Here is a 26232-nt window from a genome sequence, read left to right as displayed (position 1 = left end):
CCAAAAAAAAAAAATCACTGGGTATGGTATCAATCATTAATATGTGTGCAGACAAGGTTTAAAAAAAAAAAAAAAAAAAAAAAAAAAATGTTCGTTTTTTTTCCCACTTATTCCACCGAACACCGAAAGTGTTTTTTTGCCTTTTACGGCCGAACAATTTCGGTTACCGAACAATCGGTGCATCACTACTGCTAAACAGTCCCTTCACAAACAGTGTCCAGCGGCGCGGCGTTCCCAACGTTGTGTAGCTACTGTACATACTCACCGGTATTACGGTATATGAAACATTCATATCATAAGAAAAATAAACACCGGTATTCGGTATAAACCGGTATACCGCCCAGCACTATGTACCGTCTCCGTACGTTCACGAGCAGGGAGCTTCCTTTGGCGCGGGGCTGCTACGCTGCCCAGTTGTTATACATTCAAATATCTGCTAATCCTCTCCCTGCCCATGAGGTTTTTTTTTATTTTAACATTTTTTTGAATGAAGGGGCGACTAATCTCTGACACTCGGGCTGGAACAATCATCGCCTCATTTAACCCGGTCACCAGCTTCTCTTGCTTTTACTCTTTTTTATTCAAATTTTTTTTTTAAGTTATTCCGATTTATTTATTTTTTTTGTCCCATTATCCCTCCATGGGGCTTTTAAAACAGCTAAAAGTTAGAATCAACCACAAAGAAAACATTGAATCCATATTAGGAGCACCATGTCAAATTCAACAGCCACAAAAAACTCAGGGCAAAATAGACATTTCTAAAGTTTCTATTAACGGACTCGGCTGTGCAAACAAACTACTTTAAACTCTGATAAATCTCACATGAAGAACATGAGCTATGACTAAATATAATGTTTTTTTTAAATATATTTGTCTATATACTTAGTATATCTAATAAATACGTTTGCTGATAGACAGAGATCTTTTTTAAAACTATTTACAAGGTATACATCTTTGCAGAAACAATAAATAGCTACGTAGGCAAGGCAACAGAGAGAAGACCTGTGGTTTCAACATTTTAGTGCTTTTTTTTTTCTTTTACATAAACACAGAACAACTCTGGCCTCTCTCTGCACGCTGCCACAGCACTGCAAAAACTCCACATATTAACAAGAATATTTGTCTTATTTCTAGTTAAAATGTATCATTTTTAGTCAAAACAATTTCATTACACTTAAAACAACTGGAACTGGAAAAAACAACAATTTTCCCCTGTTTCAAGTAGATTTTCACTTAAAATAAGTAGAACAAGATTTTTTTGCTTGTAATAAGAAGATAAATCTTGTCCCACTGGCAGATTATTCCACTTATTTCAAGTGAAAATTTACTTGAAACAGGTGAAAATTGTCAAATAAGTAATTTTTCTGGTGATGACTCTTGTTTTAAGTGTAATGAGATTTTTTTGACTAAAAATTAGACATTTTAACTAGAAATAAGACAAATATTCCTGGTAAGATTTTGAGTTTTTGCAGTGTAATCAAGTAAACCAGCTGCACACTGCAAAAACTCAAAATCTTAACAAGAATATTTCTTATTTCTAGTTAAAATGTCTCATTTTTAGTCAAAAAAAAAATCTCATTACACTTAAAACAAGACTCATCACTGGAGAAAACAACAATCTTCACCTGTTTCAAGTAGATTTTCACTAGAAAAATCTGCCAGTAAAACAAGATTTCTTTGCTTGTAATAAGAAGATAAATCTTGTTCCACTGGCAGATTTTTCTACTTATTTCAAGTGAAAATCTACTTGAAACAGGTGAAAATTGTCAAATAAGTTATTTTTCTAGTAATGACTCTTGTTTGTAAGTGTAATGAGATTTTTTGACTAAAAATGAGACATTTTAACTAGAAATAAGACAAATATTCCTGGTAAGATTTGGAGTTTTTGCAGTGTGAAAGCCAGCCATTCTGCTTCAGGGTGACTTTCCTCCTCTCAAACTGAACCGTCTGTTAATCAATACTTGGCAGGAAGGTCCACTTTCAAAAATAATGCTCTCAGTCTCACCTGCTCGTCTTTTCTACGTTGTGGAATGTGCTAAAGTCTCTCACTGGACTAGGTAGTTTAGGACCTTCCCTTCCTGGTGATAACCTGCTCAATGGGGCAGTGAAGGAGTTGTGTGCAACAGAGTACGAGCAGAATACCGGGCAGAACACCGGGCAGAATACCGGGCAGAATGCCGGGCAGAATACCGGGCAGAACACCGGGCAGAATACCGGGCAGAATACTGGGCAGAACTGGCCTCCGTCGGGCCTGCAGGCTCGTGTTTAAAGCTCTCACTCCTCGCCGCCGCCATCGTCACCAGGATCAGACACGACACACACACACACATGGGAAGAGGATGCTGTTAAAAACGCCACCGTCATCAGAGAGAGGCAGAAAATACCAAACCATCCCATAAAACCCTCCCGTAACGTCAGTTCCCCTTCACAATCTCGTGCTGCAGGATTTTCTTTTCTCTTTTTTTCTTCTGAATGGCAGGTATGGACATGAAATCACAGGGGACTTGAGAACCTGCCTGCCGAAGGCTGGTGCAGAAAGAAAAGTGGAACACACTGCAAAAACTCAAAATATTACCAGGAATATTTGTCTTATTTCTAGTTAAAATGTCTAATTTTTAGTCAGAAAATGTCATTACACTTAAAACAAGAGTCATTACCAGAAAGATAACTTGTTATTTGACAATTTTCAAGTAAATTTTCACTTGAAATAAGTAGAAAAATCTGCCAGTGGAACAAGATTTATCTTCTCATTACAAGCAAAAAAATCTTGTTCCACTGGCAGATTTTTCTACTTATTTTAAGTGAAAATCTACTTGAAACAGGTGAAAATTGTTGTTTTTTCCAGTGATGAGTCTTGTTTTAAGTGTAATGAGATTTTTTTTGGACTAAAAATGAGACATTTTAACTAGAAATAAGACAAATATTCTTGTTAAGATTGGGAGTTTTTGCAGTGTACAGTTGGATCTGGTGGTTAAGAGTCCACAAAGAGTTGCTTTCACACCGGCCAGTTTAACCTGATTAAAACTAGTTTGTTTTCCCGCTCAGTGAAGTTCATTTCAACTGGTGTGAGGGCAAAAACGCCTTTTAGGAGAAAACCAAAAGAACTGGATCGGCAAAAGGATCACAAGGCCTGGCCGGATCAAACAGCACAATATTTTTGCATAACATGATTTGGGGCAGTTGATTAAGAGTAGACTTTCATTTATGCAGGATAAACACTGATTAAAATCTGTGCCTTGGCGACACCAGTTGAATAAAACGATCCTTCCCAGTTGTAGCTGCACTTTGTTTTTTGTGATGGATAAATATAGGCAATGAAAAGAATCACCATGACGACAGACAATCTGCGTAGGATTGTCGTGTCATTAAATAAGCATTAAACACAACGGAGGACCGTTTGTGTGTTTATACATTTGGCTCTCAAGGCAAAAATATCTGACCAAAAAAGCATTGAGTTTGTTCTGATATGTTTTAAATTGACACATACAAGTAAACTTTCTGTGTGAACGGGAACTGGACCAGCGGGAAAATGAAACTAGTTTACAAAACCCGCCAAACTGAGGTGTGAAAGGACCCGAGTCTGCTGTGGGAGATGTTGTGTAGGAACATTCATTTAACCTGGACGCGTTACTGAAACTGCTGCAGCAGCAGAAATCTTTCTAAGAGACGGCATTTCAAAATGCACTGCAAAAACTCAAAACCTTAACAAGAATATTTGTCTTATTTCTAGTTAAAATGTCAAATTTTTAGTCAAAAAACCTCATTACACTCAAAACAAGAGTGATTACCATAAAAATAACTTATTTGACAATTTTCACCTGTTTCAAGTCAATTTTCACTTAAAGGAGCATGAGGCTCCTTTTAAGAAATGAGACTCTCTAGCGCCACCCTTCGCCACGACGGCCGTCGGGGGTACTGCAGCCAACAGCGAAGCCAGCACGGTTTGGAAGATTTTTTTGCTTGTAATGAGAAGATAAATCTTGTCCCACTGGCAGATTCTTTCTACTTATTTCAAGTGAAAATCTACTTGAAACAGGTGAAAATTGTCAAATAAGTTATTTTTCTGGTGATGACTCTTGTTTTAAGTGTAATGAGATTTTTTGACTAAAAATGAGACATTTTAACTAGAAATAAGACAAATATTCCTGGTAAGATTTGGAGTTTTTGCAGTGTGAAAGCCAGCCATTCTGCTTCAGGGTGACTTTCCTCCTCTCAAACTGAACCGTCTGTTAATCAATACTTGGCAGGAAGGTCCACTTTCAAAAATAATGCTCTCAGTCTCACCTGCTCGTCTTTTCTACGTTGTGGAATGTGCTAAAGTCTCTCACTGGACTAGGTAGTTTAGGACCTTCCCTTCCTGGTGATAACCTGCTCAATGGGGCAGTGAAGGAGTTGTGTGCAACAGAGTACGAGCAGAATACCGGGCAGAACACCGGGCAGAATACCGGGCAGAATGCCGGGCAGAATACCGGGCAGAACACCGGGCAGAATACCGGGCAGAATACTGGGCAGAACTGGCCTCCGTCGGGCCTGCAGGCTCGTGTTTAAAGCTCTCACTCCTCGCCGCCGCCATCGTCACCAGGATCAGACACGACACACACACACACATGGGAAGAGGATGCTGTTAAAAACGCCACCGTCATCAGAGAGAGGCAGAAAATACCAAACCATCCCATAAAACCCTCCCGTAACGTCAGTTCCCCTTCACAATCTCGTGCTGCAGGATTTTCTTTTCTCTTTTTTTCTTCTGAATGGCAGGTATGGACATGAAATCACAGGGGACTTGAGAACCTGCCTGCCGAAGGCTGGTGCAGAAAGAAAAGTGGAACACACTGCAAAAACTCAAAATATTACCAGGAATATTTGTCTTATTTCTAGTTAAAATGTCTAATTTTTAGTCAGAAAATGTCATTACACTTAAAACAAGAGTCATTACCAGAAAGATAACTTGTTATTTGACAATTTTCAAGTAAATTTTCACTTGAAATAAGTAGAAAAATCTGCCAGTGGAACAAGATTTATCTTCTCATTACAAGCAAAAAAATCTTGTTCCACTGGCAGATTTTTCTACTTATTTTAAGTGAAAATCTACTTGAAACAGGTGAAAATTGTTGTTTTTTCCAGTGATGAGTCTTGTTTTAAGTGTAATGAGATTTTTTTTGGACTAAAAATGAGACATTTTAACTAGAAATAAGACAAATATTCTTGTTAAGATTGGGAGTTTTTGCAGTGTACAGTTGGATCTGGTGGTTAAGAGTCCACAAAGAGTTGCTTTCACACCGGCCAGTTTAACCTGATTAAAACTAGTTTGTTTTCCCGCTCAGTGAAGTTCATTTCAACTGGTGTGAGGGCAAAAACGCCTTTTAGGAGAAAACCAAAAGAACTGGATCGGCAAAAGGATCACAAGGCCTGGCCGGATCAAACAGCACAATATTTTTGCATAACATGATTTGGGGCAGTTGATTAAGAGTAGACTTTCATTTATGCAGGATAAACACTGATTAAAATCTGTGCCTTGGCGACACCAGTTGAATAAAACGATCCTTCCCAGTTGTAGCTGCACTTTGTTTTTTGTGATGGATAAATATAGGCAATGAAAAGAATCACCATGACGACAGACAATCTGCGTAGGATTGTCGTGTCATTAAATAAGCATTAAACACAACGGAGGACCGTTTGTGTGTTTATACATTTGGCTCTCAAGGCAAAAATATCTGACCAAAAAAGCATTGAGTTTGTTCTGATATGTTTTAAATTGACACATACAAGTAAACTTTCTGTGTGAACGGGAACTGGACCAGCGGGAAAATGAAACTAGTTTACAAAACCCGCCAAACTGAGGTGTGAAAGGACCCGAGTCTGCTGTGGGAGATGTTGTGTAGGAACATTCATTTAACCTGGACGCGTTACTGAAACTGCTGCAGCAGCAGAAATCTTTCTAAGAGACGGCATTTCAAAATGCACTGCAAAAACTCAAAACCTTAACAAGAATATTTGTCTTATTTCTAGTTAAAATGTCAAATTTTTAGTCAAAAAACCTCATTACACTCAAAACAAGAGTGATTACCATAAAAATAACTTATTTGACAATTTTCACCTGTTTCAAGTCAATTTTCACTTAAAGGAGCATGAGGCTCCTTTTAAGAAATGAGACTCTCTAGCGCCACCCTTCGCCACGACGGCCGTCGGGGGTACTGCAGCCAACAGCGAAGCCAGCACGGTTTGGAAGATTTTTTTGCTTGTAATGAGAAGATAAATCTTGTCCCACTGGCAGATTCTTTCTACTTATTTCAAGTGAAAATCTACTTGAAACAGGTGAAAATTGTCAAATAAGTTATTTTTCTGGTAATAAGTCTTGTTTTAAGTGTAATGAGATTTTTTGACTAAAAATGAGACATTTTAACTAGAAATAAGACAAATATTCCTTGTAAGATTTTGAGTTTTTGCAGTGTGGTGACAATTTTGTTTTTTTAAAAACAAGTAATTATAAGTGCAAGGTACCATGCACAGGTGTCTGACTGGTGAGCGAGGCGGAAAAAAGAAGCCCCGCACCGTGTCAACGTTACACCTTTGAGAGGTCTTGTTGGGCGAGAAGGACCAACCAAAGAGCGTGTTTGTGTTAATGTCTGCGTCTGTGTGTGAAGTAAGAGTGAAATCTCATAAGTGCTTTCCATGGCTCGAGGCCTAGAAAAAGAGGCAGTGGGGCATCGTGTGGTAACATTCTCTGGCTGAAAGTTGTGTTTTTGAAGGACGGAAGGGCAAGTAGGGGCCGGGGTGAGTGTCCTTACAATCCCACTCGTAAGTTGGCGAGACGCAGAGCGGGCGACACTTCAGACCGGCCGCTGACGGACGGCTGGGCGTCTCAGAGCCGTCGCTATCTGGATGAAAGTCCCGGTGCGGACGGGAAGTCCGAGCTGGCCCGGCTTCAGGAGAGACCCGGCTGCAGGAGAGACCCGGCTTCAGGAGAGACCCGGCTGCAGGAGAGGCCCGGCTGCAGGAGAGACCCGGCTGCAGGAGAGGCCCGGCTTCAGGAGAGGCCCGGCTTCAGGAGAGACCCGGCTGCAGGAGAGACCCGGCTCCAGGAGAGACCCGGCTGCAGGAGAGACCCGGCTGCAGGAGAGACCCGGCTGCAGGAGAGACCCGGCTCCAGGAGAGACCCGGCTGCAGGAGAGACCCGGCTGCAGGAGAGACCCGGCTGCAGGAGAGACCCGGCTGCAGGAGAGACCCGGCTGCAGGAGAGACCCGGCTTCAGGAGAGACCCGGCTGCAGGAGAGGCCCGGCTGCAGGAGAGACCCGGCTTCAGGAGAGGCCCGGCTTCAGGAGAGACCCGGCTTCAGGAGAGACCCGGCCTCTCACACGGTCAGTCCTAACGGGGCTGTTGAGCCGCACTTTGTAATAACGGTGCATTTTGTAATAAACGTCCAAAATGTAATAACTTTTTCATTTCATATCGTAATAAAGCCGCATTTTGTAATAAATTTATAAGTTATTGCATTTTGAGAAAATTATTATAAAACTTTTTTATTTTCTAGGAAATGTAATAACATGGTGCATTTTGTAATAATACCTATTATATAATTAATTTATACAAGAGTGACATTTTTTATGCAATTTCCCTTATAGCTATGTAGCCCAATAAATCTATGTATAAAACTCCAAATATAACTTTAGTTGCCTATTTGAAGTTTGGAATTATATAGGCCAATAACAAACAAATAAACTATGCTTTAGAATCGTTATTACATAATGCACCATGTTATTACATTTTCTAGAGAATAAAAAAGTTGCATTTTGTAATAATCTTCTGAAAATGTAATAACTTATTACATAATGCGGCAAAATTTATTAGAAAATGCGTTGGGGTAGTTTATTACAGAATGCGGTTTTATTACAAAATGAAATAACAAAGTTATTACATTTTGGACGTTTATTACAAACTGCGTCTCAACAGGGCCGGAGGGAGAGGGGAGCCGACCTTGGGATGGGAGTAGATGAGGAGAGTAGGTGGCTGTAGTCGGTGACCGGTGTTTATCGGCTGCAGCCCGGCGGCTTGGCCGTGTTTATCGGCTGCAGCCAGGCGGCTTGGCCGTGTTTTATCTGCTGCAGCCCGGCGGCTTGGCCGTGTTTTATCGGCTGCAGCCCGGCGGCTTGGCCGTGTTTATCGGCTGCAGCCCGGCTGCTTGGCCGTGTTTATAGGCTGCAGCCCGGCTGCTTGGCCGTGTTTATAGGCTGCAGCCCGGCGGCTTGGCTCTCTCCTGAGAGTCCTGCAGGCGCAGCAGGCTGGCGCTGGAGTAGCCCTCGTCGCTGCAGCTGCTGCGCAGGCTGCCCCGCTCGTCCCCCGAGTCGCTCACGCTGCTGCTGCTCCACTCCAGGTCACCCAGCAGGAAGTCTGTTCCCTCCACGTCCACGTCCAGGTCCTCTGTTACACACGGAGGAAAACACATCACTGGTGTGATTGACAGTTGAGTATAGTCTTATCTTTCTGAAACTTGAAAAATAATATGCTTTGTTAACAGATGTTACTGTGAGATTAATCAAACTTTTGAATTAGTCTTGTCCTTATGAAACTATCAGAATCAGAATCAGGTTTATTAGGTCAGCTTGGAAAACTGCCTGTTTTCCACATGCTTGTCACATTTTTGTTAACAACTGTCTCATTGTCTTTGAGGTTAACTGGAGGTTAGCTGGACGCATCTGTTCAGAGTTCGTGTTTTGTCAGGAAGGCATTTGAGCTATGTGACCCGTTGCTTTTCAAAAAATTTAAGCTAAAGATGTCTGTTTGTTTCTGCATACCACAGATTAGTTCCTCTTTAACTGAAATGTCACATGTGTGACCTTTTAACCCCGCTGTCTGTTACCTCCGTCTGTTTCCTCCCATTGTCCATCCACTGTCTACTATTGGCTGTCTTAAAATGGTCATGTTCCTGTCACAAATTCTCAATAAAAAGCTGATGCTGCGAGAAGATCTTGGGAGAAGAGCTTGGGAGTTCTCTGTGAGGGCCAGCGGGCCCTGCACTCCTCTGCTCTCCTCCCCACATTTCTGCAGAAAGCCTTAAAAATCATTCTAACAGTCTCTGTGTCTTTCCTTGTTTATGTTATGTTGATTTGGGACTCCAACAGTTACAACGCTACTCCTGATCTACTCAGGTTTTGGACTGTCCTGGTTCAATCACTCGACTGAAATGTCATCATTAAATCACACTTTATCTCTTCCTCTCACTGTCCATAAACGGTCAGTCTCTGTTAAGTTTCTCAATAAAAGCATCATGCAGGGGGGAAGCATTTGGGAAGCATTTGCTGTCAGGAGCTTCCCCCTTCTGCAGAAGCGCGTTAAAAGACCATTCCAAGCAGTCTCTGTTGTCTTTCCTCGTTAAGAACTTATGTAATGTTGATTTAGACCTAACATTTTCTGGTGCCGAAACCCGGGGTCCAAGATCTGTGGCGTCGGGACGACGTGGGATCAAATGGCCGCCTAAAACTGTCGACAAACCGTCCCGACTTCAGGGACAAGGCCAATAGGAAATTGGTCCTGCGCCGATTCGAGGTCCAGTGACGGGTCCCCGTCGAGCCAGGAAGGACCTGAGACTGGTAAGAGACGCTCCTCTCAAAATACCTGGGGTATTGAATTTCCTATGGGCCTCTCTGTTGACATTTTTGTGGGAATGATACAAATAACTAGCTTCTTTGGATGATGTGATCTGTGTCTGACGAGGGAGACTTTTTAAGCTCCCCTCTTGGAAAAAACATATAAATAGGGTAATAAAGTATTTTTGAATTATTCTAAGCCCTGAATACAGGCATAGTGACGTAGAATTTCTCAAATTGGTTTAATTCACCGTTCGAATGGTTACAGATTACTTTTGTAATACTGTATTTGACCCGGTCTTTGTACGTTTTGATTGTATAGAAATGTAATTCTTGCCATTGTAAGTATGAGATGTGTATGATTGGATTGACTGTTACACGAGCGTGATAAATATCATATCATATTTCAAGGTCATTTTTTGCACAAAAAACTCCATATCATTTTTCTTTATTTTATCTGTCGTAAAATCACGTACTGATGATTGGTTGGGTTTTGTCCCGTAAAATGAGCACCGCTGTATTTTAGATACAGTAGTACCGAAGGGCGTGTTCATGAACCTACTGTCAATTGCATGTCAGTGACATTTTACACAGAATCATGGGTACTTCTAAAAAGAAAAAAAAAGGGGTGTATGGAGAAGAAACAAACCCATTGAGCAGTCCTTTTAGACACAAAGGAACTCTGTGTGCACACCAGATGTGATCAGTGTGGAGTAGGTTTTGTCACACCAAGTAATCTAAGGTGACGGCGGGGGGATCTGAGGGACATAGAGATAACCGCTGGCACTGTAAATTATTAAGTTAGACCCCTGACCTGCCAGGGTGCAAAGGTCAAGAAGTGGGAGAACCACTTAGTTCACCGTCTGGGGAGAAGTCAGGACTCTGGCAGCCCTGACCCTTCCAGGGAAAGGTCAAGAAGAAGAGGATGATGACAACGAGACCCCTACCCCTGTTGAAACAAACCAGTACTCCCAAAAAACCTGTTCCCCCTGGTGGCTAAATTGAGCCATGGGAAGTCCCATGTCTCAACAGGAGGGATGCAGGGTATGGTACACAAAGTATAAGTATTCCAATACCTACTTTAAAAATTTAAAAAGCTGACGCACTCACAGTAGCTAAAGCCATTTGCAAACACATAATTCCAGAACATGGCATTCCAAGGCTAATTTGGAGCGATAATGGTGCACATTTTGTGAATACTGTAGTCCAAAACATGGCTAAACATCTAGGTATCAGCCTAAAGAACCACTGTGCCTATCACCCACAAAGTGCAGGCCTAGTGGAACGAACTAATGGCACTGTTAAGCTAAGGCTCAGGAAAACCATGGAAGAAACTGGAAAACCATGGTCTGAATGCCTGTCATTAGTCAAAATGTACATGAAAATCGTCCCAAACCCATCAGGCCTCACACCCTTTGAGGTAGTGCATGGTTGCCCGTTCCAACTCCCTCTATGGGAAGGAGAACCATGGCAAGAGAAAGCCGAAGAGGCAGATCCACTCTCGATGTGGATGAGTAAATTGTTTGCTGGAAAAGATGTTCAAAGTTCTTGTAAGCTGCCGCTTTCTCCTCTCTCTCCTACGCAGGAATTGCTGAAACCGGGTGACCAGCTCCTGATTCGAGTGGTGAAACGAAAAATGTGGTAATCACCCCGTTGGGACGGCCCCTTTGTTGTCCAGATCGCGACCCCGACAGCAGTAAAGATTGCTGAACGATCTACGTGGGTTCACCAGTCACAGCGCAAGCAAGTAAAAAACGTTCCAGACCCTGAGTAGGCCGGAAGTCGGACGGTATCAAAAGGCTATTGCTGAAAAAAATGTATTTGCTTTGTTTAGTTATATAAAAGAGAGTAACAAATTAAAGACCTTTGAAAATGTGGGAGCCAAAGTGAGATCAGCTGAGAATCCCTTTTCAAGACTACAATTTCTCACTAACATGATATCCCCAAAATATCTGGTTGATCTACATTTTTGTTCAGATAAGTCTAAATCAGGGCTCGGCAACCCGCGGCTCTAGAGCCGCATGCGGCTATTTAGTGCCGTCCTAGTGGCTCCTGGAGCTTTTTCAAAAATGTTTGACTTTTTTTCCTTTTTTTTCCTTTTTTTCCTTCTCTTTTTCTTTTTTTTCCTTTTTTTTCTCTTTTTTTCTTTTTTCCTTTTTTATTAATTTTTTCCTTTTTCTTCTTTTTTCCTTTTTTCTTCTTTTTTTCCTTTTTTCTTCCTTTTTCCTTTCCTTTTTAATCTCGACATTTCAACTTTTTTCTCAAAATTTTGACTTTTCTCGACATTTTGACTTTTTTCTCAACATTTCGACTTTTTTTCTCGAGATTGTACTTCAACATTAATCTCGACATTACGACTTTTTTCTGGACATTTCGACTTTTTTCTCGAAGTGCATAATAAAAATCTTCCCCCAGTTATAACTAATATAGAAACATGCAGCATCTGTTGCCTTAATTCTAAGGTTTATACAAGACTTTTCATTTTTTGCGGCTCCAGACATATTTGTTTTTTGTGTTTTTGGTCCAATATGGCTCTTTCAACATTTTGGGTTGCCGACCCCTGGTCTACATGATGGCTTTCTTTCTATGACATTTGAAGGTTTTGAATTCTCCGTATGAATTGTCCTGAGACGAGCTGTTATGATTAAACACCGTCTACATGATCCTGCACTGAAAGTCTCACCCGGGTCAGAGTCGGACTTGTCGGAGGAGCGGGTGGAGCCGGTGGAGCCGGTGCTGTCCATGCGGGTCCTCTCCACTCCCAGCTGCTCCAGACGCCTCCTCAGGTGTCTCTGCTCCCGCTGTAGCTGCTCCAGGGCGTGCTGGGCTTTCCTATCGCTGTCCTCTAACCTCTGGACAGCACAGGAGACAAAAAAATGCAATTGTATTTAATTTCATTTATTTATTTAAAAAAGGGACAACGCACATTAATTAACATGAGCACTTGAGTCCATCGTGTAAACGTGCCAGATTTAGCCGTACAGGCTCATTTACATCTGCAGTCCCTGGCAGGTTGATGGCATATATAAAAAACATTAAAGGAGAACACACTAAAACACTCGAGCACAGAGTACAAACAATTACTAAAACCATGACATAACTTAGAATAATGACAAACAATATAAATGAGAAGAATTAAAGCTGCAAGCAGCGATGAACGGGCCCTCGCACCCTTATGTGTGCCTATGTGCATACCCACACTCAAACATACATTACAAACTAGTGTTGTCCCGATCGATCACGGCATTTTCAAAACATCGGTATCGGCCAAAAAAAGTATCGGGACATTCCTAGTTATTAATGTTTTTAATATGTATTAAATCGTTTTATATATCGTTGCATTTAATGTCACTTCCGGCTGACGAAGTAAGGGAAACTAACATGGTTTCCATGTTTGAATTGTGAAGTTTTATATCTGTTCATGTTCATTAAGCTGCTGATATTCATTTCATCCATTCAGAATGTTGCACTAAGGTTAAGCCAAAAAGTATTTTACTCTTCTTGTGTTTGTGAGTTTGACTGGATGTCATTCAACTACCTCTTTTGAAGCTAAATGTATTTATTTTTGTTATTGCACTATTCTGCACTTTTTGTTTTAGTCTACAATTTCATGTTTTTACATTTAGTGGCACCAGAGCTGATAAACTTTGTTGAAATAAATGTCCATGTTGTTCTCCAATGGACAATAAAAGAAACTTGGGATAATTTAGTTTTAGTTTTTTTTTTTTTTTAATTCATTGCCAAAATGTATCTGATCGGGAAAAAGTATCGGAAATGTATCGGGAGCCAAAAAAAGTGATCGGATCGGGAAAAATCGGGATCGGCAGAAACTCAAACTCAAGTGAGTTAAAAAATCCTGATGGGGACAAACCTAGTACTAACACACACACACCACAGAAGTCAATAAAGACCCTCTTTGCTCTAATAAGGTGAGTGCGCTGGGACATGGAGACAAACCTTGATGTGATCTCTGGCCTTCATCAGCAAGCTGAGCGTCGTGTGCCTGTTGGCGTCTGGTCCCAGGGGAACGAGGGATTTCAACCGCTCTAAACACAGCCGGAGATGTGCTCGTCTGCAGAGGAGACGACAACGCAGGTCCAGGAAAAGACAAGCATGAGCCTGTTGAACTCAACATTTCTCCAAATAGAGAATCATTCAGTTTTCAGGTGATACACTGCAAAAACTCTAAATCTTAACAAGATAATTGTCTTATTTCTAGTTAAAATGTCTCATTTTTAGTAAAGGAAGATCTCATTACACTTAAAACAAGACTCATCACTGGAAAAAACAACAATTTTCACCTGTTTCAAGTAGATTTTCACTTAAAATAAGTAGAAAAATCTGCCAGTGGAACAAGATTTTTTTGCTTGTAATGAGAAGATAAATCTTGTTCCACTGGCAGATTTTTCTTCTTATTTCAAGTGAAAATTTACTTGAATCAGGTGAAGATTGTAAAATAACAAGTTATTTTTCTGCTAATGACTCTTGTTTTAAGTGTAATGAGATTTTTTGACTAAAAATGAGACATTTTAACTAGAAATAAGACAAATATTCCTGGTAAGATTTAGAGTTTTTGCAGTGCGTACAAGTAAACATCGTCTTGAAATGTCAAATTAAAAAGAAACATACAAAAACATCAACTGATGAATTATTAAATGTTTTCAGCCAACCGTGTAATATAATGTGCAGGTTATTTAGAACACAAAATGGACTGGTTGAGTGATCTTAAACATCTGGGTCTGTTGGCATCTTGTTATTTTAAATACATAAAACGAGTACTAGCCATTAACTGCTAAGACAGTGATGGATCATGTGATACGGTCGCCTGTGGGTGAAGGATTAATTCAGTTATAATGCTGCTAAAGTCATTTCCAGTGTAAAAAACCTGGTGATCACAAGCAGCACAGATTATCCAATCAGAAGACACGAATGCCACCCGAGAAAGTCTGTATTTCCAAGAGATATTGATATCCTTATTAGGGCTGGGCAACGATTACAATTTTTAATCACAATTAATCAATGAATTCAAAAGTTGTGTACAGTGCACTTTTATTTATAAAAGTATGAATGAAAGTGCCATAACATTAGTTGTGCAAACATCAGCACTTGTCAGTAATAGAGCTGGGTATCGATCGAGTATCGACTGGTAAAAAGTTAATTAAAAAGCAACGAAAATAAGAACACAAGATGCCACCAAAGAAAGCATCAAGTCAATCAGTTACCGTCACGAGCACAATTGAAGACGATATGGAGGAAATAAAAAAATCTCTGAATTACCTGACCCAAGAGATGAGCTCAGTAGCTAAACAGCAAGTTACGCTGCTGGAGCTCGTGAGTGAAGTCAGGCAGCTAAAAACTCAGTTGAAAGAAAAGGACAAAATAATCAATGGTCTGGAACGAAGAGTTGATGAATTGGAACAATATTCCAGAATGGAGGATCTGATTATAAGCGGGCTGGAGACAAAGCATCGATCCTACGCAAGAACAGCAGCTACTCTCCCAGGAGCCAAATGTCAAGAATCGATTCGATTCCGATTCTTTAGATTCAGAATCGATTATCACCATTTGATTCGATCCGATCCGATTCGATATTGATTTGGGTTAGTGTTGCCTGGATTATATGACTGTAAAATAACTATTGAAATAATAATTTCACAATAATTATTGTGAAATAACTAAGAAATAAATAACTCAAATAGGCATTTCAATATCCATTTAAAGTGCAAAAAAAGAAAGAAATTGCAGCAGCTCAAGCAGTAAACAGATTATTTCAGCTTGTCTGATTTATTCTGTCACCAGACACAGCTGGACATGAAGCACCGGTATTTTTCAGGTATTTCATGACAAACTGTGTCCGATAACAGAGAAACCAAACAAGCTCTAGTAAATATAGATAATATGAACTTCATTGAACTAATATAACATTTAGACATTTAAGCTGAAATGTCCAGCATTTTCTCTAAAGAAAAGTTCATTTAGTCCAGGAGTTTTCAAAACTACTGGGATTAAAGTTCACCAGGCAAAAATGTAATGATGAAAAAAAAATAAAAATAAATAATAATAATAAAAAAAAAAAAATCGATCTTTAGACATACAAATCGATTTTTAGGAATTAATATGAGAATCGATTTAGAATCAGAAAATCGATTTTTCAACACAGGCCTAGTCAGTAACGTAAAAATGTCAAATAAAATATAGCTTATTGTCACTGCCAGGGCATTAATGTCATCCTGTTTTTTTAATGAAAAATAAAAAAAGTCTACCAACAAAATCCTGATCCACAATCATGACATTAAAACAGGCAATTTCTGAGGTAACAGCAGAAACTTTTACCAGGGAGCAGCATTAGCGTCTATATTCATATTTATATTATCTTTATTCAGCACCAAATGTCCCTGTTAGAAAGTGTGAAGCACAAAAAAAAAAATCACTTTTTAAATTTCCTTTCCAGGCGTCGAATGGGAGAACTTTAAAATGAAATGTTCAATCCATGTTTTAGCTTTTCCGCATGTTTTTCCACCAACTCTCTTCCGGTTCTGCAGCAGCCGGCAAAAGACTTTTCAAAACAAAAGCATGTGAGCAACGTGCGTTAATGCGCGATAAAATAAATGTCGGCGTTAATAAATGAATGATTTAACGCGATAATAACGCGTTAACTTGCCCAGCCCTAATCCTTATACATATCCTTTGTTCCTTTTTATATAAACAAAAGGCAGTGTTCTAGAAAAGAAACCCTGGTACCACAATGCAAAAACTCAAAATCTTACCAGGAATATTTGTCTTATTTCTAGTTAAAATGTCTCATTTTTAGTCAAAAAAATCTCATTACGCTTAAAACAAGACTCATCACTGGAAAAAACAACAATTTTCACCTGTTTCAAGTAGATTTTCACTTAAAATAAGTAGAAAAATCTGCCAGTGGAACAAGATTTTTTTGCTTGTAATGAGAAGATAAATCTTGTCCCACTGGCAGATTTTCCTACTTATTTCAAGTGAAAATCTACTTGAAACAGGTGAAAATGGTCAAATAAGTTATTTTTCTGGTGATGACTCTTGTTTGTAAGTGTAATGAGATTTTTTGACTAAAAATAATAAATCCTGCACTGCAAAAACTCAAAATCTTACCAGGAACATTTGTCTTATTTCTAGTTAAAATGTCTCATTTTTAGTCAAAAAATCTCATTACACTTAAAACGAGAGTCATTACCAGAAAAATAACTTGTTATTTGACAATTTTCACCTGTTTCAAGTAGATTTTCACTTGAAATAAATAGAAAAATCTGCCAGTGGAACAAGATTTATCTTCTCATTACAAGCAAAAAAATCTTGTTCCACTGGCAGATTTTTCTACTTATTTTAAGTGAAAATCTACTTGAAACAGGTGAAAATTGTGATGAGTCTTGTTTTAAGTGTAATGAGATTTTTTTTTACTAAAAATGAGACATTTTAACTAGAAACAAGACAATTATCTTGTTAAGATTTTGAGTTTTTGCAGTGCACGTGAGCCAATTACGTTTACATTTCTCATCTGCAGTGTATCTTCCCCTGCAGATCTCTGAGTTTCTACCGTCTGGTGGGTGTTGTGACCTCTCAACCCCAACGTTACATAACAAACACCTCCAGGCTCGGCAGGAGTGCGAGTTTCGTCTGAAAGCTCGCGGCTGCCAGAACAAGTGGGTGTGTGTACGTCACTCTGCTCGAGTGTAAAAACACTGGTTTCCTTCTTTTGGGCAGCGGTTGATTTATTACCAACAGCAGGTTGCAATTCTGATGCGAACATCCCTGCTGCAAAAAGTCATTCAACTTGGACACGTATCGAGCACGAGGTCCGGTTTAACTGTAGGTAGTAATTTTTGTTTCTGTCAGCCACTAGCCCTCACTCACTACCACTAGCCCTAAAAATGAAGCCACAAACCGTAGGGCCCTTGTAATGTTCCCTAGGGATTGGGAACCACTTGCTACGTCACTGCGTGGTTTACGTTCGGGTACGTAAGCGACTGCGAAGTTACGTTTGCACAAACGTCACACCATATCAGGAAGCCCAGAGATAAAAGCTGTTTTAATTTCAGCTGTAGCGCTGTTAATATGACACTTTATTAAGTTTTAATATTTTTTCAGGCGTAAAAGTAACCGTTAAGATCCCCAACCTGGGCTCAGTTTATCTAAATAACGTTAAGAAATTTGATCCGATGTTTTCGGGGATGAGAAGAGCCGCCGGCTCGGGAGCTGATTTAGGCTGCGTCCCAATTGAACCCCTCGCCCTCGTTTTCTTCACTAACCCTAACTTCTGCGCGTTCCCGTGTGGGTAGTGGTGTCCCAATTCCTCTTTTCACCTAGGGGGAGGAGGCATAACGAGGGCTAGGGGCTGAGAATAGCCCCTACGGATCGAGAGATTTCAGATGCTGACTTGGCGAGCGAGGGGGTATGAAAATTTCCCAGAATGCTTTTCGTCGTCATTTGCGGACTGAATCAAAAAAAAAAACATGGCGGACATTTCTTATTTTTTTGTGAATAAAATCAATATTTTGAGTTAGTTTCTGCATAAAAATGCGTTTTGATTACATTTCTAGTTGCAAACCAATATTTTACTTTCATAATATTCACTCAGTGAATGTACATAATCCCTTTTTTGTCCGTTGTTCGCTAAGATCGCGCCGGAGTAAAGGCTGTTAGGTTACGCCATAGGCTACGTAAGCTACGCCATAGGCTACGTAAGCTACGCCGTAGGCTCTGCGTCGATTTGACTCGCCGACCGAAGGCAAACAGGCAGACTCGTCTCAGAGAAATAGAGAGAAATAATCCTGTGACTCGTCAGATTTGTTTTGGATGTTTCTGATATAATAGTTTTCAGAAACCACAAAGTAATCCAGCTGTTATCTGGGTAATTTACACACTTTCAGATAAAGTTGCCAAAGATCACGCCAGAATAAAGGGATTTATGGTTCCGCGTTACACCAACGCAGAGCCTACGGCGTAGGTTACGTAACCTACGCCGTAAGGTCTGCGTCGATGTACGCGGCGCCGTACGCCGTACCCTACGCCGTAGGCTCTGCAACGATTTAACGCAGACCCAAGCTCCTGAGCCGGCATACAGAAATCTCGAAATTTCGGAGCAAATTTCTTAACAGGCGTTATTTGGATAAACTGAGCCCCGGTTGCGGATCTTAAAGGTTACTTTTACGCCTGAAAAAATATTAAAACTTAATAAAGTGCCATAACAGCGCTACAGCTGAAATTAAAACAGCTTTTGGCTCTCAGCTTCCTGATCAGGGTAGGGATGAAAACGAGGGGGAGTAGGAAAAATGGGACAGGCACCTGGGCCAAGTGCCCTAGATTTCAAGTGCCCTAAAATCTCCCTCTTCTTTTTTAGGGGGTAGGGAAGAAAAGAAGGGCGAGTGGAGAAAAGAAGGGCGAGTGAAGTGGGATTGGGCCTTATGGTTCCGTGTTAAATCGACGCAGAGTCTACGGCGTAGGTTACGCGCTGGTGTAACGCGTAACCATAAATCAGCCTTTATTCTGGCGAGATCTTCGCAACAACGAGCAAGCGAGTGATTATGTACATCCACTGAGTGAATATTATGAAAGTAAAATATATATTTCTCGCTAGAAATGTAATTAAAACGCATTTTTATGCAGAAACTAACTCAAAATATTGATTTTATTCAGTAAAAATTTGAAATGTCCGCCATGTTTTTAGTTTGATTCAGTCTGCAAATGATGACATAAAGCATTCTGGGAAATCTTTCTGGCCCGCGGTCGGCGAGTCAGTATCTGAAAACCCTCGCTGTGAAGGGCTAGATTGATACACACTAGCCCTCGTTATGTCCACTAGCCCTCGTTATGTCCACTAGCCCTCGTTATGTCCACTAGCCCTCGTTATGTCCACTAGCCCTCGTTATGTCCACTAGCCCTTGTTATGTCCACTAGCCCTCGTTATGTCCACTAGTCCTCGTTATGTCCACTAGCCCTTGTTATGTCCACTAGCCCTCGTTATGTCCACTAGCCCTCGTTATGTCCACTAGCCCTCGTTATGTCCACTAGCCCTCGTTATGTCCTCTAGCCCTCGTTATGTGCACTCCCCCTAGATGCAAAGAGGAATTGGGACACCACTACCCTCACGGGAACGCGCAACATTTAGGGGTAGGGCTGAAAAGTAGAACTAGGGGGGGATTGGGACTGAGCCTAAGGTTCGTTGACGACGAAATTTAGGCCCTGTCCCAATACAACCCCTAATCAATATTTTGAGTTAGTTTCTGCATAAAAATGCGTTTTGATTACATTTCTAGCGAGAAATATATATTTTACTTTCATAATATTCAGTCAGTGAATGTACATAATCACTCGTTTGCACGTTGTTGCAAAGTCTTTTTCAAACCTCGCCAGAATAAAGGCTGATTTATGGTTCCGCGTTACACCAACGCAGAGTCTACAGCGTAGGTTACGCGGCAACGCGCGCCGTACCCTACGCCGTAGGCTCTGCGTCGATTTAACGCGGAACCATAAATCAGCTCCGGAGCCGGCAGGCATCATTATCCCAAAATTTTCGGAGCAAATTTCTTAACAGGCGTAGCTACAACTGTTAGATTTCATCTATTAAACCAACATTTATCTTCCTAAATGATTTATTTCAGCCAGTGGTAATTCTCCACAGAGCTACAGGTTTCTCCCCAGGGACGACGGCGCAGGTTGACCTGGCGATCACCTCTGTACTCCGGCTGCTGCTGCTGCTCCGGACCGGGGGCTCTTATCATCGCCAAAAACATCAGATCAAATTTCTTAACAGGCGTTATTTGGATAAACTGAGCCCAGGTTGGGGATCTTAACGGTTACTTTTACACCTGAAAAAAGATAAAAACTTAATAAAGGGGCATATTAACAGCGCTGCAGCTGAAATTAAAACAGCTTTTGGCTCTCAGCTTCCTGATATGGTGTGACGTTTGTGCAAACGTAACTACGCAGTTGCTTACGTACCCGAACGTTAACCACGCAGTGACGGAGCACGCAAAATTTAGGGGTAGTGCTTAAAAGTAGGAGTAGTGGGAGTATTGGGACAGGCCCCTGGGAAGATTTCAAGTGCCCTAAAATCTGTTGCTTAATTTTTAGGGGTAGTGATAGTGAGGGAGGGCTAGTGGTAGAAAGTAGGGGGTGTTGGCCCTTTGTCATAATGTTCATTGACGACAGCAACATTAGTAGGTAGGGCATTCTCTCCCCTAGTGCAAAAGAAACCCACGAGCAGAGCAGCATTCACAGCTGAAAGTGAGAGCTGGTTTCTCAGCTGACTCGGTCCAAAGGGCACCCAGACTGCAATTACATAACATGGAAATGTCCTCGCCCATGCTGCTCTGACATAATCAGGATCAGCGGGCCGAGCTAATGTTTGATAAACAACGCTGATGAGCAGCCGTCGTCAAACCGCCCGGGTCACGTGGGGGAAGAGAAACAGTGGCTTTAGCTGCAGGTTATTCTGGTTTACTGTGTCAACAGGTGAGAGAACGTGGAGCTGTCGGCCCCAGACCAGTGTCTTATTTGATGCATTCATGCACGTTGGATTTCAGGTGTCACCACTTGTGTGGAACTCTAAACTTTAAGACTCGTAGAACACGAACAACAATGAAAAGATTTTCTATATCAGTCAGTGAAGTTAAACTATGGAACAGAATGGATTCAGAATTAAAACAATGTCCAAACATTAACCAGTTTAAAAACAAATATAAAAACATGATTTTCACAAGGTACAAAGAGGAAGAGGTTTAGCAGCTTTTAGGGGCCGGATATAACACTATTGGTGAACGGGTAGATTTATTTATATTTATGTACAGAAATGGGCAGCTAATTATAACTACATGTGTGTGTATGTATGTATGTATGTATGTATGTATGTATGTATGTATGTATGTATGTATGTATGTATGTATGTATGTATGTATGTATGTATGTATGTATGTATGTATGTATGTATGTATGTATGTATTAGGGGTGTAATGATACACTAATCTCACGATACGATACACGATACTGAGGTCACGATAAAGATACGATATTATAACAGTATTTTTTTAACAACCTTGAATGAGGAACATATGACTGGAAAAAATTATCTTTTATTTGAAAGACACAAAATACAAAACAATACTGTACGTTTGCCCTATTGTTCCAGTTTGTAATGCTTTATAACTGTTTAAGTTTTAAAGAGAAAGCCAGGCCAACCATTTTCCACAAACTGAACTAAAAGTAAATGTCAGGTTTGCATTATGATCTTCAGTTTCATACAAGTACAAATATTTAGCCACAAACTGAATAGTTTCTCTCATGTATGATTTTACTTTTTTCTTTTCCAGAAATTTAACAACTAAAATTAAATAAATAAAAGTAAATAAATACATACAATTATACATCATAAAAAAGATTGATTCATGCTCACCTTATAAGTGTAAGAGGAGATTTATTTTTGTTAAGAAGTTTATTTTGGTAATTCAGGGTTCATTATTTTATAAATCTATTCTTTATATTCTGATGTAAATCAGGGACTATAATGACACTAGTCAGTTTATCTGTAGTGATTAGTCTGTTTTAGATTGGGCGGAGTGATACGCCACAGTACGGCACTAGGTGCTGTGTTGATGTTCTGAAATCCTACACTGTTGAGGGACATTAAAGTACACTGGAACTCAGCAGAAGTTTCCCCGTGTTTATCCTACTCACCACCCCAAAAAGGTTTAATTTAATAGGGTAAGGCTTAACTCTACACCAGCCTTACATCAGTAAAAGTTCAGAGCTCAAAACCCTAAAAGTCTGTGATCGGGACCAAAACGGGACTAGTTTCTTCTGAGCGGAGGAAGATTTTGGTCCGCGGGTCGAGGCGCGGTCGTTACTAATCAACACAATAGATTAATATTAATAACCCAATATCACGATACAGTTTGTCACCTCCACGACACGTATCGTGATGTTTTTGTATCGCAAAATTTCGTGGCACGATATATTGTTACACCCCTAGTAAGTAGATATATATAGATATAGAGCAGATGGCGTTAATATAGAGATAGTATGGTATAAATAAGTATATTTATATAAATATTTATATGGGCATGTGTGTACAAATATATAGAAATACTCAACTCTGTGTATGTATGTATAGGTATGTGTGTGAGTATAATTATAGTATAGTTATTATAAATATGTGTAAATAAATGATTAGTGAATGGGGGTAGGATTAAATATGTTTACATTTCTTCCTACTCCTTTTTGCACATGTAATTAAGATATTAAGTGTTAAAGTATGAAATTCTTTGTTTAGTTTTTTTGTTTGCTCTGTTTTCTTATCATCTCTTTAAATTGTTGTCTTTTACATGTACAAAATAAATAAAAATCAAATAAAATGTGGTCAATGAAACTCTAGATAATTTCTTTCACGTATAAACACGTAAATCAGGTGGAGAACTTAGTTTTTTATCCTGCTGTCCTCGCTCTCGTCCTTTGACCCGTGAAAGTGAATGTTCAAGGAAAAACTTGTAAAAAAAACAAAACAAAACTATAGTTGTGGTCAGCGTCATGTTACGGGAAGTAAACGCTCCGGTTTCTAACTCCGGGCAGGAACATGAATGTGGATCTCATTCCAGCACGCCGAAGTGAGAGCTGGATCACCGTGACTCATTTACTATTTGTCTGTGATTTCTGTCCATCATCAGAATGCCTGTGAGAAACATGAGATAAAGGCCAGAACATGCTCTCATGGTCAGAAGTCTGATGTGCTGCCACACGCAGGGCACGAGAATAAACCCCCGAAAGAAAATAAAGGATCACACTGCAAAAACTCTAAATCCTAACAAGAATATTTGTCTTGTTTCTAGTTAAAATGTCTCATTTTTAGTCAAAAAAAATCTCATTACACTAAAAACAAGACTCATCACTGGAAAAAAAAACAATTTTCACCTGTTTCAAGTAGATTTTCACTTAAAATAAGTAGAAAAATCTGCCAGTGGAACAAGATTTTTTTGCTTGTAATGAGAAGATAAATCTTGTTCGACTGGCAGATTTTTCTACTTATTTCAAGTGAAAATTTACTTAAAACGAGAGTCATTACCAGAAAAATTACTTATTTGACAATTTTCACCTGTTTCAAGTGTAATGAGATTTTTTGACTAAAAATGAGACATTTTAACTAGAAATAAGACAAATATTCCTGGTAAGATTTTGAGTTTTTTGCAGTGCAGGATTTATTAAACTACTGTTTTGAGTCAAATAATAGTTTGACCCATTTCACAGACAAAAAAAGTTAAATAAAAAAAGGAGAAACATGAGATAAAGGCCAGGAACATGCTCTCATGGTCAGAAGTCTGATGTGCTGCCACACGCAGGGCACGAGAATAAACCCCCGAAAGAAAATAAAGGAGCACACTGCAAAAACTCTAAATCCTAACAAGAATATTTGTCTTATTTCTAGTTAAAATGTCTCATTTTTAGTCTAAAAAAAATCTCATTACACTTAAAAACAAGACTCATCACTGGAAAAAACAACAATTTTCAAATATTTTAAGTAGATTTTTTGACAAAAAATGAGACATTTTAACTAGAAATAAGACAAATATTCCTGGTAAGATTTTGAGTTTTTGCAGTGCATTTCTGTGCTTGTATGTACGATGGACGAAACTATCAAATATTTTACTTTTTTTGTCCGTGAAATGGGTCAAACTATTATTTGACTCAAAACAGTACCGGTAGTTTAATAAATCCTGCACTGCAAAAACTCCAAATCTTACCAGGAATATTTGCCTTATTTCTAGTTAAAATGTCTCATTTTTAGTCAAAAAATCTCATTACACTTAAAACAAGAGTCATTACCGGAAAAATAACTTGTTATTTGACAATTTTCACCTGTTTCAAGTAAATTTTCACTTGAAATAAGTAGAAAAATCTGCCAGTGGGACAAGATTTATCTTCTCATTACAAGCAAACAAATCTTATTCCACTGGCAGATTTTTCTACTTATTTTAAGTGAAAATCTACTTGAAACAGGTGAAAATTGTTGTTTTTTCCAGTGATGAGTCTTGTTTTAAGTGCAATGAGATTTTTTTTTGACTAAAAATGAGACATTTTAACTAGAAATAAGACAAATATTCCTGTTAAGATTTTGTTTTTGCAGTGTGAAAGTGACTGGAGACAGAGAATAAAGACGTACCAGTTCTACTAAATGTTGTCGAGACGAGCCAGTTTTTCCATGTCAGAAAAGGCCGGCTGCTTTCAGGAGCCAAAGGACAAACTGAGTCAGCTGATACAATAAAGTCTCCACGTGCGTCTCTTGGGTGTCAGGAGGGAACAGTAAGAACACACCGGTTCAGTTCGTCTGGAAAACATTCTCATAACAATCAACCTCAGTCATGTGAGGAACTCGCTTCACAATACTCTCCTTCTCTTCAGGTCCACTCATTCAATTTTACGCTTTGTTTATTGTATAGGGCAGGGGTCGGCAACCCAACATGTTTTAGAGCCATATTGGACCAAAAACACAAAAAACAAATATGTCTGGAGCCGCAAAAAATGAAAAGTCTTGTATAAACCTTAAAGGCAAATGGCGAAATGTTGAGAAAAAAGTCAAAATGTTGAGAAAAAAGTCAAAATTTCGAGAAAAAAGTTGAAATGTTGAGAAAAAAGTCAAAATTTCGAGAAAAAAGTAGAAATGTTGAGAAAAAAGTCGAAACGTCGAGAAAAAAGTCGAAATGTTGAGAAAAAAGTCAAAATGTTGAGAAAAAAGTCAAAATTTCGAGAAAAAAGTTGAAATGTTGAGAAAAAAGTCGAAATGTCGAGGAAAAAGTCGAAATGTTGAGAAAAGTCGAAATGTCGAGATCAAAAAGGAAAGGAAAAAGGAAGAAAAAATAAAAAAAGGAAAAAAAGAAGAAAAAAAAGAAAAAAAGAGAGAAAAATGAAAAAAGAGAAAAAAAGAATAAAAAAAATTAAAAAAAAAAGGTTGACGACCCCTGATGTAGACGATTAGAAAAACCCTGCGCTGTCACTTTACGGAGATACAAAGTCCATCATAAAGTTCTGCTTTGATCACACTTTCTTTCCACAGCCAATAAATACAGTTTTATGCATCGAGGTAAATTGGTGACTTTGAACTTTGATACAAGCAACATGCGTGAAATCAATGTAACCAAACCAGTGTAGTAGTTTATGGTGACGTTAACATCTATAGCTTGTTTGGTCCTCAAAGACAAACGCAAAAGGAAGCAAGATAAAAAAGCATATTTTTCTATTTTTTTTAAGTTTGTTTTTTTTACATTTATTTATTAACTTGTAAACCTTAATACTTAAATATAAAATATAACTAAATACTAATTTCTTTTTTGAGCTTTCATCCATTCATGTGCAATATTCTTTCACTCATTCATTTTCATAGTGTATATATATTTTTTTTTTTGAAAAATATTTTTATTACATTTTTCACAAAACAAAACAGAACAAACAGCTCAGACATTACAAAGAAAAAAAATGCATTCAGGTACAGGGAGTATTAAAATAAAAATATATAAATAAAATGGGTAAATATATAGCAATGGGCATATTTACATGTATATATATTTATATTGTCTGTTTCTTATTTTGTTTTTACATAGCCTTTTACATGTGTGCACTTTGATGGAGCTGCTG

The 26232-nt window shown here is 39.2% G+C and overlaps 2 protein-coding genes across 2 annotated transcripts in view; one reads left to right on the top strand and one right to left on the bottom strand.

The window, feature by feature from the left end:
- Positions 1–26232, top strand: part of crybb2 (crystallin, beta B2) — a 147410-nt gene that overhangs the window by 29716 nt on the left and 91462 nt on the right. The gene's annotated exons all lie outside the window — the stretch shown is intronic.
- The window catches only part of si:ch73-138n13.1 (titin homolog), a 348772-nt gene continuing 330762 nt past the window's right edge, over positions 8223–26232 (bottom strand). Inside the window, exons 9-10 of the mRNA XM_061729751.1 lie at positions 8859–8874; positions 8223–8419 (exon numbers count right to left, since the gene is read on the bottom strand). Of these exons, the coding sequence (XP_061585735.1) occupies positions 8223–8419; positions 8859–8874 (213 nt within the window). The remainder of the gene's footprint in view (positions 8420–8858; positions 8875–26232) is intronic.

This window comes from Cololabis saira, chromosome 9, assembly GCF_033807715.1.
Source record: "Cololabis saira isolate AMF1-May2022 chromosome 9, fColSai1.1, whole genome shotgun sequence".
In the NCBI taxonomy this organism is placed as follows: Eukaryota; Metazoa; Chordata; class Actinopteri; order Beloniformes; family Belonidae; genus Cololabis; species Cololabis saira.
This window is presented reverse-complemented; position numbering and strand designations above follow the sequence as displayed.